The 14,088-nt window shown below is 44.7% G+C and overlaps 1 protein-coding gene across 2 annotated transcripts in view; it reads right to left on the bottom strand.

The window, feature by feature from the left end:
* Positions 1 to 14,088, bottom strand: part of USP32 (ubiquitin specific peptidase 32) — a 389,293-nt gene that overhangs the window by 239,037 nt on the left and 136,168 nt on the right. For both annotated transcript variants that reach the window (XM_030222074.1, XM_030222073.1), the window contains exons 3-4: positions 8,579 to 8,684; positions 7,881 to 7,999 (exon numbers count right to left, since the gene is read on the bottom strand). In XM_030222074.1, the coding sequence (XP_030077934.1) occupies positions 7,881 to 7,999; positions 8,579 to 8,684 (225 nt within the window). The remainder of the gene's footprint in view (positions 1 to 7,880; positions 8,000 to 8,578; positions 8,685 to 14,088) is intronic.

Here is a 14,088-nt window from a genome sequence, read left to right on the forward strand (position 1 = left end):
TTGGATTCTAAACCCCGAACAGATTCTGCAGCACCGACTGTCCAAACCAACTGTCGCGTCTGGTATCCTGCTGAAGGCAATAGTGAGATGTGAATGTGTGGACTGATGACCAAGTTGCAGCCTTGCAAATCTCTTCAATAGAGGCTGACTTCACGTGAGCCACTGACGCAGCCAGGCTCCGACATTATGAGCCGTGACATGGCCCCCTAGAGTCAGCCCAGCTTAGGCATAAGTAAAAGATATGCAATCTGCTAGCCAATTAGAGATTGTGCTTTTTCCAATGGTGACTCCCCTCCTGTTGGGATCAAAAGAAACAAACAATTGGGCGGACTGTCTGTAGGGCTTTGTCCAATCCACGTAAAAGGCCAATGCTCTCTTACAGTCCAAGGTGTGCAACTTGTCTTCATCAGTGCGGGTATGAGGACAGGGGAAAAAAAATGTTGGCAAGACAATTGACTGGTTCAGATGGAACACCGACACCACCTTCGGCAAGCACTTAGGGTGAGTGCGGAAGACTACTCTGTTTTGATGAAACTTGATATAAGGTGCATGCACTACCAGAGCTTGGAGCTCACTGACCCTACGAGCTGAAGTAACAGCCACCAAGAAAATGACCTTCCAGGTCAAGTTCAGATGGCAAGAATTCAGTGGCTCAAAAGGAGCTTTCATCAGCTGAATGAGAACGATGTTGAGATCCCATGACACTGGTGGAGGTTTGACAGGGGGCTTTGACAAAAGCAAACCTCTCATGAAGCAAACAACTAAAGGCTGTCCAGAGATAGGCTTACCCTCTACACGATGATGATAAGCACTAATTGCACTAAGATGAACTCTTACGGAGTTGGTTTTAAGACCAGACTCTGATAAGTGTAGAAGGTATTCAAGCAGGGTCCGTGTAGGACAAGAAAAAGGATCTAGAGCCTTGCTGTCACACCAGATGGCAAACCTCCTCCATTTGAAAGAACAACACTTCTTTGTGGAATCTTTTCTGGAAGCAAGCAAGACTCGAGAGACACCACCTGAAAGACCCAAGGAAGCAACTTTTAAGCTCTCAACATCCAGGCTGTGAGAGCCAGAGACTGGTGGTTGGGATGTAGAAGCAACCCCTCGTTCTGGGTAATGAGGGTTGAAAAACAGTCCAATCTCCATGGTTCTTCAGAGGACAACTCCAGAAGAAGAGGAAACCAGATTGACGAGGCCAGACGGGAGCAATCGGGATCATTGTTCCGCAGTCTTGCTTGAGTTTCAGCAAAGTCTTCCCTACTAGAGGTATGGGAGAATACGCATACAGAAGGCCTGTCCCCCAATGTAGGAGAAAGGCATATGATGCTAGTCTGTGGTGGGCCTGAAGTCTGGAACAGAATTGAGGGACTTTGTGATTGATCTGAGTGGCAAAAAGATCCACCGAGGGGGCGCCCCACACTCAGAAGACCTTGCAGACTATGCCCATGTTCAGTGACCACTCGTGAGGTTGCATTATCCTGCTCAACCTGTCGGCCAGACTATTGTTTACGCCTGCCAGATACGTGGCTTGCAGAAACATGCCGTGACGTTAAGCCCAAAGCCACATCCGAACGGCTTCCTGACACAGAGGACGCGATCCGATGCCCCCCTGCTTGTTGGTGTAATACATAGCAACCTGATTGTCCATCTGAATCAATATGATGTTGTTGGACAGCTGGTCTCTGAAAGCCTTTAGAGCATTCCAGATTGCTCGTAATTCCAGGAGGTTGAAGACCCTTTTCCTAAAAGGACCAAGCTCCTTGAGTGTGAAGTCCATCTACATGAGCTCCCCACCCCAGGAGGGATGCATCCGTCGTCAGCACTTTTTGAGGCTGAGGAATTTGGAATGGACATCCCAAGGTCAAATTGGAGCAAATGGTCCACCACTGAAGGGAACTGCAAAAGTTGGTGGAGAGATGGATCACATCCTCTAGATCCCCTGTGGCCTGTCACCACTGGGAAGCTAGAGTCCATTGAGCTGATCTCATATGTAGGCATGCCATGGGAGTCACATGAACTGCGGAAGCCATGTGTCCTAAAGAGTCTCAACATCTGCCGAGCTGTGATCTGTTGAGACGCTCGCGTCATGGATACTAGGGCCAGGAGATTGTCTGCCCTTGCCTTGGGAAGATAAGCTCGAGACGTCCGTGGGTCCAACAGAGCTCCAATGAACTCCAATTTTTGAACCGGGACATGATGGGACTTGGGACAATTGATCACAAAGCCCAGAAGTTCTAGCACCCGAATAGTCATCTGCATGGACTGTAGAGCACCTGCCTCCAAGGTGCTCTTCACCAGCCAATTGTCGAGATAAGGGAACACATGCACTCCCAGTCTGCATAGTGATGCTGCAACAACTGCCAAGCACTTTGTGAAAACCCTGGGCGCAGACGCGAGACCTAAGGGCAGTACACAGTACTGAAAGTGCCAAGTTCCCAACTGAAATCAAAGATACTTCCTGTGAGCTGGGAGTATCGAGATGTGGGTATAAGCGTCCTTTAAGTCCAGAGAGCATAGCCAATCGTTTTCCTGAATCATGGGAAGAAGGGTGCCCAGGGAAACCATACTGAACTTTTCTCGGACTAGGAATTTGTTCAGGGCCCTTGTCTAGGATGGGACGCATCACCCCTGTTTTCTTTTGCACAAGGAAGTACCTGGAATAGAATCCCAGCCCTTCTTCCCCTGGTGGAACGGGTTTGACTGCATTGGCCTTTAGAAGGGCGGAGAGTTCCTCTGCAAGTACCTGCTTGTGCTGGGAGCTGTAAGAATGAGCTCCCGGTGGGCAATTTGGAGGTTTGGATATCAGACTGAGGGTGTATCCTAACCGGACTATTTGAAGAACCCACCGGTCATAGGTTATGAGAGGCCACCTTTGGTGAAAAAATATCAACCTCCCTCCGACCGGCAAGCCGTCCAGCACAGACACTTTTTCCAAGGCTATGCTGCACTGGAGCCAGTCAAAAGCCCGTCCCTTGCTTTTGCTGGGGAGACGTAGGGGCCTTAGGGGCACGCCATTGATGGGAACAAGTGCGCTGGGACTGAGCCTGGATAGGCTGCCGAGAAGCAGAAGTGTACCTACGCCTATTATAGGAATAGGGAGCACTCCTCTTACCGCCAAAAAACCTCCTAGATGAGGAGGTGGTAGCAGAAGACACCCGGCGGGAGAATCCATAGCATCATGGTGCTTCTTGATCTGATCGACCATATCCTCTACTTTTTCACCAAAAAGGTTATACCCCCAGCAAGGAACATCCGCCATTCGCTGCTGGGTCTTATGATCCAGGTCAGAGACACACAGCCATGAGAGTCTGCGCATCACTATACCTTGAGCAGCTACTCGGGATGCCACATCAAAAGTGTCATAAGTACCCCTGGCCAGGAATTTATGACACGCCTTCTGCTGCCTGATCACCTGATGAAAAGGTTCAGCGAGCTCCGGAGGAAGTGCTTCGACCAAACTGGACAGTTGCCTCACCGAGTTCCGCAAGTGGATGCTCGTGTAGAGCTGGTATGTTTGAATCTTGGCTGCGAGCATAGCGGCCTGATACGTCTTTCTCCCAAAAGAATCCAAGGTCTTAGACTCTCTGCCTGAGGGCGCCGAGGCATAGTCCCTAGTGGCTCTTCTGAGAGCAGAATCCACCACCATGGAATTGTGAAGTAGTTGAGACTTCACCATTACCGGCTCAGCTTTTCTGGGGACCACTGGATTAGAGCGAGGGAACAACCAGTTTTGCATAAGAACTTCCCTGAGTGTGTTATGCAAGGGAGCTGTTACAACCTCTGTAGGTGGAGAAGGATAATCCAAGACCTCGAGCATCTCAGCCCTGGGCTCATCCACAACCTCCATAGGGAAGGGAATATCATTAGACATTTCCCAGACAAAGGAGGAAAAAGAAAGACTCTCAGGCGGAGACATCCTTCTTTCAATTGGCGGAGTAAGATCAGAGAGGACCCTATATGACTCTTCTTCAGAAAAGTATCTGGGATCTTCCTCTTCCTCCCACAAGCGCTCATCATTGGTATCGGACAAAAGCTCTCTAAGAGCAGCCTGAACCCGAGCCTGTCTCGACGTCGAGGAACGACGACCTCGAGGGGGATGTCGAGAAGTTGACCCCTGCCTGGACTGCTGTGAAGCTTCCTCCGCCGACGAAGGAGAGTCGACCTGGGTGGCAGCCAACGCCGATGCCGCAAACAGTACCAAGGACAGGGACCTCACCACATGCGAAGGACCAGATGCCACCTCAACAGTCAGTGCAGAAGGCACAAGCACCCCTGGCACCGAAGTAGACTGGCGCAGCAATCCCTCCAGAAGCTCTGGAAGAAGGGTCCTGATGCGCTCATCGAGAGCTTCCATTGAAAAAGGCTGGGGGGGCCGGCGCAGAAGTCGGTGGCAGAATCTGAGGGGGCTCGAGGTACCAGGCTGACAGAAGACCAACGCATCAGCACCTCCTGTATAGAGAGGGTGAGCGGTCCTCACGGCGCCGACGCTTCTCGGGTGCCGAATCCCTTGGCTCCCTGGAGCTCTCGGTACCGCGCATGGAAGGAGATTGATGACGGTACTTCTTAGCCTTCGCTCGACACCCGTTATCGAGACTCCTCGGTACCGAAGAGGAGGACGTGGAATCCTCACACCTCCTTGGGGCCGGGTCCGACAAACGTTGATCCCGGGGGCCCTGCATATAGCGTAGGCCTTGAGACAGGTGGAGACCCACTCGATGTCTCGCTCCTCCCAGCGCGATATGGTCGTTCGGCAGCCATTACCTGCGCTCTCGAAGTCGATGCTTCCCTCGACGTCGATGCCGCTGACCTCGGTATTGATACCGAAGGACCAGACCGATCCACATAAAGCTTTTCACATTCAGCCTCCCGAGACACTTGGGTCCGTTTTTTCATTAAAGAACACAGTTTACAAGCAGCTGGCAAATGATCGCGCCCAAGGCACTGGAAACACCACACATGGGGGTCGGTACCCGAGATGGTCCGGATGCACCGAGTACAACGCTTGAAGCCACTGGGTGTCCTCGATGACATGGACAGAAAAACAGCGGCTGCGAAATTAAAGGACGTGATTATGCCAATTAAAAAGGCACATAAAAGAAAAATAAAACCCGGCTGAGCAACCTAAAAGCCGGCCGTGACGAAAAATGAAGGAAACTTGAACTTTAGAAAACTAAAGAAATAAAGGGAAAAAATAAACTTATTTTTTTAAATTTTGTGAAAACACAAAAAACAAATAAGAAAAATAAGAAGAGGGAAGCGGTAACACCGAAAAAGTCTCCTGGGCCAAAAATGATCAGAGCAGAAACTGACGATGTCACGCTCATGCCGCGGGCGGGAAGCCGTTCGTGCATGCGCGCAGAGCGTTCTGGAAACTTTTTGTTTTGCTTTAGAGATTTGCCGGTCTCCTGGGCCGTCACGAACGACGACCCCAATCATGAGAACAAGCAGCCTGCTTGTCCTCGGAGAAGTCTTGTCTAACTAATTTGCTGCATTTCTTTGAAGGTTGACGTAGTGTAACTAGATTTTCAGAAAGTTTTTGATGAAGTTCCTCATAAGAGATTCCTGAGAAAATTAAAAAGTCATGGGATAGGAGGCAATGTTCTGCTGTAGATTAGGAATTGGTTATAGGACAGAAAACAGAGGGTAGGGTTAATGGCCATTTTTCTCAATGGAGGAAGGTGAATAGAGGAGTCCCATGCCGCAGGGATCTGTACTGGGACCACTACTATTTAACATAATTATAACTGATCTGGAAATTGGAACAAGCGAGGTGATTAAATCTTCAGATGACAAAAACTATTCAAAGTTGTTAAAGCACATGAGGACTATGAAAAATTGCAGGGAGCCCTTAGGAAACTGGAAGATTGAGCATCCAAATGGCAGATGAAACTTAATGTGGACAAATGCAAAGTGATGCACATTGGGAGGAATAATCCAAATCATAGTTGCTTGATGCTAGGGGCCCACCTTAGGAGTCAGCACCCAAGAAAAAGACCTAGGTGTCACTGTAGACATTATGCTGAATCTTCTGTCCAGTGTGCAGCGGAAGACAAAAAAAAGCAAACAGGATGCTAGGACTTATTAGGAAAGGGATGGAAAATAAGACTAAGATTATTATAATGTTTCTGTATCACTCCATGGTGCAACTTCACCTTGAGTATTGTGCTCAGTTCTGGTCGCCGTATCTCAAAAAAGATATAGCAGAATTAGAAAAGATTCAAAGAGTGACCAAAATGATAAAAGGGATGGAACTCCCCTCAAATGAGGAAAGGCTAAAGAGGTTAGGGCTCTTCAGCTTGGAAAAGAGATAGCTAAGGGGAGATACAACTGAGGTCTACAAAATCCTGAATGGTGTAGAATGGGTAAAAGTGAATCGATTTTTTACTCTTTCAAAAAGTACAAAGACTAGGGGGACATTCAAGAAAGTTACATGGAAATACTTTAAAACAAATAGGAGGAAATGTTTTTTCACTCAAAGAATAGTTATGCTCTGAAACTCGTTGCCAAAGAATATAGTAACAATTGGTGGGTGTATCTGGATTTAAAAATGGTTTGGACAAGCTCCTAGAGGAAAAGCCACATTGAGCCTGCAAAGAGGTGGGAAAATGTGGGATACAAATGCAATAAATAAATAAAAAGTCCATAGTCTATTATTGAGATAGACATGGGGAAACCACTGCTTGCCTTGGGATTGGTAGTATAGAATGTTGGGTTTCTGCCAGGTACTTGTAACCTGGATTGGTCACTGTTGGAAGCAGGATACTAGGCTAAATGGGCCATTGGCCTGACCCACTATGGTTATTCTTATGTTCTTATGGACCTGGGTTTGACTCCTGGCTTTGGCATTTAGATATCCAGGTCAACCAGGGGGAAATAATGGTCATCAAATAATGGTTAAAACCTAGAGGCTAGAGTTAGGGTCCAGGACTGCATGGTTCCAGAGGCACCTTGGTAAATGGTCCCAGGCTAAGCACCATCACGCCAATGACTAAAGTAAGTTAGGAAGAAGAGTACAATAAATTCTCGCACTTCATTATCATATTTTATTAAATGCAGCCTTAATCTTTTCTACTGCCATTTTTGTTATGCTGCTAATGACTTATTCTTATGGTGCTACTGGATATACAAGGCACTGTACTGAAAAATATTCAGATACAATTTATCCCTGCCTCAAAGAGCTTATAATCTAAGGGGGTATTAAATCATTCACCTTTTGTTTCCTGTGTAGTAGAAATAAGGCCAAGTATACACTAATGGAAGGTACAGAGAAAGTGGACCTTTTAGAAAGATTAAGTACTTAAAAGGAAAACCTGTTACTATTACAAATATTTTTCTTTAATATTGTTGGGTGCCAGGTCTTGGCAGTCTGTTCTTGTTAACTGCAAAGTGCAATATAGCAATACATGTTTTGTTTTGTTCTGGGTGGCTTTAGTAAAATTGGCCTTTAGATTTAATACAGTTTTCCTAAAGTTTTAAATACAATATTTTCATTCAACTAGAAGGCTTCCTGTTAGCTTTGTTGGAATTAATTTTAACAGAGATATGAAGATTTTACCTTCATTGAAATGCCTTCAAATTTTTGTACACTGATTTTGTGTTAGATAAGTTATATCTACCAGTTAATTTTAACTCCTTGTTTCCATCTGTTATTGTTAGCCTTTTTTTAAAAATATTGTTTGGATTCTTCATATATCAAACTTGATTTTTTTCTAATTCCTCTAATTTTAGGCATATAAGGAAGTGTAAAACCTACCAGCTGCAAGCATCCCCATACCACTCTAGAATTACTTTGATATCATTTTGGGCGAGGGGGAGAAAGGGAATAATATTATCTATATGATTCTAAATCTAAGATATAATAGACCTGAAAGGAATACCTCAGAGAAGCATTTTTTGAGCGACAGTGGGACTTCTCCATCAACAACAGATAACATTCGCTCCATTTCTTCCCGTATAACATAGCTGCCAGATTCATTCGAAAAGAGACTAAAAATATCTGTAAAGAAAAATCCATAACATAACATAATAGATAAAAAGATAAATTCTGTAAATAAAATCTATTTAGCGCTAATAGTTAAGAACATTCAGTCTTTGTGGTTGACAGATGATACAGGATAACAGGTCACCCAAAAAAATATTGTTACCATGTAGTCTGAAAAGCGTTTCAATGATCAAGGTGTACAGCTAGAGCCATCTAAAGTCTGCACTGAAAAATTCCAACTACTGTATACTATTGCTTCACACAAAAATAAATTTGACACCTAAGGTCAAATGTGAGGAAAAAAAATATGGCAGACACCAATGCTAAGCAGATGGCTTCAAGCACATTTAAGAAACTACTGAAGGACCTTATTTAAAAAAAAAATTCTCTCCTCTTTCCCTGTAATATCAGCAAACTTATTCCAGTCATAAATAGTCTCATGATTGCAATATTAATTATTTAAACAGCTAATTAGAAATCCCTATAAGATTATGATAACTGATATAATTTCCAAACTGATTAACATATTTTAATTCAAAGATATAAATAATACATCCTCTCAGCTTTATGAAGTACAATATTAGCGCTACTTACATTTTGCTTTCTCTTCATCTTTCCCTCGGGTAAGGAGGACTAGCCCCACTATTAGGTTGTTAAAATGAAGCCCTTTTGATGTTCCTCCAAAAGAACAGTATATAACCTAGAAAGAAATTAATACGCATCACTACATCTATTTTGGAACTGATTATACTAAAGGGGTATTTCTATAATCTATCAAGAATGCAAAACTAAATCCAATTAAAAAATACCACAAAGCCATATCCTTGGGTTTTTCATAATGAATTTATTAACTTATTTGTTTGTTTGATTACTGGAATTTATTGCCCACCTTTATGAAACAATTCAATGAAGGTAGTTAGTATTCCAATAGCTTCTTTTCTGCCAGAAAATAAAGAAAGCAAAGTTGCTCATCTATAACAGGGGTTCTCCATAGAAAGCAGATTTAAAAAAAGACATAAGTAGTGATATCCGACAACACTGCAGAAGCTCAAAGAACACCTAAAAAACTTTGAACTTGTGTGGGCACTGTGACCCCTGCATGGAATACCTCAGTTCAGTCCTCATTTTAGAGTACACTGTATAATAAGTCAGAGCTTGGATCAAGAGCCTAAATGGGATCACAAAACCTACATGTGGGGGGTGGGGGTCATGATCTGAATGGGCTCTGTAGATGCATCATTATTCTGCAGCTCTGAGGGGGGGAGGGGTCACACAGTTTTATTTGGCCACTATCTTGGCGTCACAGCCACAAAAAGATTGAAAAGCACTTGTATAGGTGGAGGTGATAAAAATGTGTCATTGGTTTATACTACTGTCTAGAACCTCTACAGATAAGAAACTTCACTTTCTCAGTCAAAAAACAAGACCAAATCAACAACAAACATGAGGATTCCCAAGCTGAAGTTTGCAAGGAGAATATATCAAAAGAAACAGCAGAACAGAATTTACTTAGAGAACCCACATGTTGTTCTTATGATTTTCCAAAATATGATACAGCACGTCTTGAACAACTGAAGCCATAAAAGATGATTTTTTTTAAACTGCCTATCCAAGCCCATTACCTATTCACAATACACTGTCTAGGTAGTAATGAGAGGTCAAAGTGTGCATGAATGACCAGGTTGCTGCTCTGTATATGTTTATATGGAGGCTGACTATAAATAACCCTTTGATGCTCATACGGCTTTAACTTGATGTGCTTTAACTATACGTTGTAGGTCTAGTCCTGCCTGTTTATAAACAGAATTCAACACAATTTGCTTTAGATTTAAGAGAGCATTCTCTTTGCTAGACATTTTTTTATGAGGTTGAGTTCTTGTCATGTTGTATGCATGTGTTTTTACACTCCAGTTCACTGGCTCCCTATCCATTTCTGCATACAGTTCAAACTCCTCTTACTGACTTACAAGTTAAATTCACTCTGTAGCTCCTCAGTACCTCTCCACTTCTATTTCTCCCTATACTCCTCCCCGGGAACTCCGTTCACTGGGTAAATCTCTCTTATCTGCACCCTTCTCCTTCACTGCTAAGTTCAGATTCCGTTCCTTTTATCTTGCTGAACCATATGCCTAGAATAGACTTCCTGAGCTGGTACGTCAAGCTCCATCTCTGGCCGTCTTCAAATCTAGGCTAAAAGCCCACCTTTTTGATGCTGCTTTTAACTCCGAACCCTTACTCACTTGTTCAGTACCCACGTTTTATCATTCCCACCTTAGTAATTCCCTTATTTGTCCTTTTTGTCTGGCCTAATTAGATTGTAAGCCTTGTCAAGCAGGGCCTGTCTCTTCATGTCCAGTGTACAGCGCTGCATACATCTAGTAGCGCTACAGAAATGATAAGTAGCTTGTATAGCTTGCTTTCCTTCATATGTTTAAGACTTTGGGAAGAATATAGGTAGAGCATTGAAATTTAGGAGAAAAGTGGTTGCTACCTGCAATTTTGTCAAATGCTGAAAAAGGTAACATTTTAAGAATTTGAATCAAGATGCTATGTTTGTGGGTACTAAAGCAAAGGTTTAGGTTTTAGGGGTGGGTAAGTATTTTTAGAAGGTTTTTTTTAAATAGTGTTTTATATTGCACTGTTTACTTTAAGGTTGATTGCAATTTTCTGTTTGTCTTCACTACATAAGCTGCCTACAATCACAGATAGTTACAGGATATAAATTTTTTAAATAGATAAAAAAAATATTTTACACCGTTCTGTGCCATTAGGAACTGAAAAAGCAGAATATAAGCATTGCTATTATATTAAAAATTCTCAGATCACTAAAGGCCCTGTCTAAGCAGCCGCAATATAGGCGCGTTAACATTTTTAACATGCATTAACTGTGTACATGCCTACAATATACCTATAGGCGCCTACACGGTTAGCATGCGCACTAATTGTAGGCGCGTTAAAAACGCTAGCATGCCTTAGTAAACAGGGCCCTAAGTTGTAAAAGAATTCAATATGGGACAATTTTGTAATAGACCACGTAAACTCGGAGTGGCGGAGTAGCCTAGTTATAAGTGCAGCGGACTTTAATCCTGGGGAACTGGGTTTGATTCCCACTGCAGCTCCTTGTGACTCTGGGCAAGTCACTTAACCCTCCACTGCCCCAGGTACAAATAAGTACCTGTATATTATATGTAAACTGCTTTGAATGTAGTTGCAAATAACCACAGAAAGGCAGTATATGAAGTCCCATTCCCCTTCCCTTCTAGGATGTTATACATCTAACTTGCACCAATTTGCAAAGCAAATTTATGCATGCAAATTCACTTTAAAAATTAACTTGGCAAAAATACCCGCCAAAGCTGGCCCAAGGGATTGTGATGACCTGAGCCAACACGATTTGGTGCCCTCTCCCCCCAAACATTGGCAGGCCCACTCTCACCTGCACTGGCATCCCCTCCAATTGGTTCTGTGCTCCCCAAGGTTTGGTATCTCGCTCCCCCCCTCCCCAGGGTCTATCATATCTCCTCTCATCCCCCAATCCAATCTCTATCCCCCTTGCTCACACCCTCCCCCACAGGTCCAGCATCTCTCCTCTCTCCCTCTCCTCCCCCCACCCCGACTGTCTTGCAACTTGCCATAGGTTGCCGGGCAGCAGCAGTAACAGCAAAGAAGACAGGTTGCCTCCAGCCAGCTCCAAGTCTTCCCTCTACCATGCCCTGCTTCCTCGAATGCAATTTCCTGTGGGCAGGGCACTGCAGAAGAAAGACCTAGGGTTGGCCAATGGCAGTCTATCCATTGCTGCTACTGAAGGCCACTCAAGGCAATTGTGGTAGGAGAGGAAGAGGATGAGATGCCAGACCCACGGGGGGGGAGGGGGGTCGACACTGCATCAATGGAGTGAGGTAGGGAGAGAGACCAGAACACAGCAGGATGGAGAGGAAAAGCATGCAGTGGGAAGTCACAACAGCCTCTCAATCCCAGTTCAGATCTACCTGCTTTTACCGCCTGATTGGCTCACTATGCCAGGCCGGTGACATCAGAATCTGGGGGTTTTGGAACCCTTTCTTGCCAACATCTTGAGCCAGTGCCTCACCTGGTCCAGTGCTTAAGTTGGTCCTTATACTTGCGCAAAGTCACACCTGCTGCTTTGTTCAAGGACTCCACTGATACTCAATGAAAAAGTGAATCGCTCCTATATTTCTGAAACAGTTCTTAATTGGTTTACCTCTTACCTGACAGACTGGTCCATTTTTGTGTCTACAGTTCTGCATCTTCCTTTGCTTTCAGATGTACCTCAAGAATCTACTTTTGTCACCGCTCTTTTTTGAGCACTTTAGCAACTCTGATTCAAAGCTTTAATATCCAATTCATTTTTTATGCAAACAATATACTTATTTTTACTACATCGTCTACTCTGGATTCTTTCAAACTGGTTTTATCAACAAAAACTGGTTCTGCATGCTTTGAAAAACAGTTACAAATTGGATTACTAGTTCCCATCCACAACCGTCAGTTGTTCCAATGTTGCCTATTCCTAGACTCATTTTCGTATTTAGGTAATTTTCAATTTATTTATTTATTTATTTATTTTTATTTAGATTTTGCTCACACCTTTTTTCAGTAGTAGCTCAAGGTGAGTACATTCAGGTACTCTGGATATTTCTCTGGCCCAGGAGGGCTCATAATCTAAGCTTGTACCTGAGGCAAGGTAAAATTATGTATAATCATACCTGATAATTTTCTTTCCATTAATCATAGCTGATCAATCCATAGACTGGTGGGTTGTGTCCATCTACCAGCAGGTGGATATAGAGAGCAAACTTTTGCCTCCCTATATGTGGTCATGTGCTGCCGGAAACTCCTCAGTATGTCGATATCAAAGCTCCATCCGCAGGACTCAGCACTTAGAGAATTACACCCACGAAGGGACACTCTGCCCAGCTCACCACCGCCGAAACGGGGGAGGGGAATTAACCCAGCTCATCCCCACACAAGTGGGGGAGGGGAATCCGTCCAGCTCATCCCCGCGGAGCGGGGGAGGGACACCACACCCGCCGATGCGGGGGGATCTGGCTTATCCTGCAACCGCAACCGCGGGAGGAGCTGACTGACCCTAACACCGCCGAAGCGGGAGGGGTACAAAGCTGCCCTACAGCCGCACGAAGCGGGAGGGAGTGCCGGCAGAATTTATGTCTCAATCCAGCCCCGTAAAACGGAGGGGAGAGGAATGCAGCAGCTCACTGTAACACAAACTCGTCTCAACTCTTGAAGAATCCAAGTGAAAGAAGAACTTGAACACGAAGTCCTCCTGAAGTAACTGAAGGCTAAACTTGAACCTAAAATTCAACCAGAATATAAACAGTACAGATATCTGGGAGGGGCTATGGATTGATCAGCTATGATTAATGGAAAGAAAATTATCAGGTATGATTATACATAATTTTACCTTCCATATCATCAAGCTGATCAATCCATAGACTGGTGGGATGTACCGAAGCAGTACTCACCCAGGGCGGGACATAGAAATCCCTGACCTCAACACTGAAGCTCCAAACAGGGCCTCCGCCCGTGCAGCCACAGTCAAACGGTAATGCTTGGAGAATGTATGAGCCGAAGCCCACGTTGCCGCCTTGCATATCTCTTCCAAGGAGACGGATCCGGCCTCTGCCATCAAGGCCGCCTGAGCTCTCGTGGAGTGAGCCTTCAGCTGGATAGGCGGCACCTTCCCCGCGGCCACATAAGCCGCTGCAATGGCTTCCTTGACCCATCTTGCCACTGTAGGCTTAGCAGCCTGCAGACCCTTACGAGGACCTGCAAACAGGACAAACAGATGATCCGATTTCCGGAAATCATTGGTCACTTCCAAGTATCTGATGATGACTCGTCTCACATCCAGATATTCAAGAGCGGAAGGAAGGGAGACAGAGCTGCTGATTCACATGGAAGCGAGAACCAATCTCGGGCAGGAAGGAAGGCACTGTGCGAATAGTCACTCCTGCCTCAGTGAACTGTAGAAAAGGCTCTCGACATGAGAGCGCCTGGAGCTCGGAAACTCTTCTGGCTGAAGTGATAGCCACCAAAAAGACTGCTTTCAACGTCAGGTCTTT

This window comes from Microcaecilia unicolor, chromosome 13 (assembly GCF_901765095.1).
Source record: "Microcaecilia unicolor chromosome 13, aMicUni1.1, whole genome shotgun sequence".
NCBI lineage: Eukaryota > Metazoa > Chordata > Amphibia > Gymnophiona > Siphonopidae > Microcaecilia > Microcaecilia unicolor.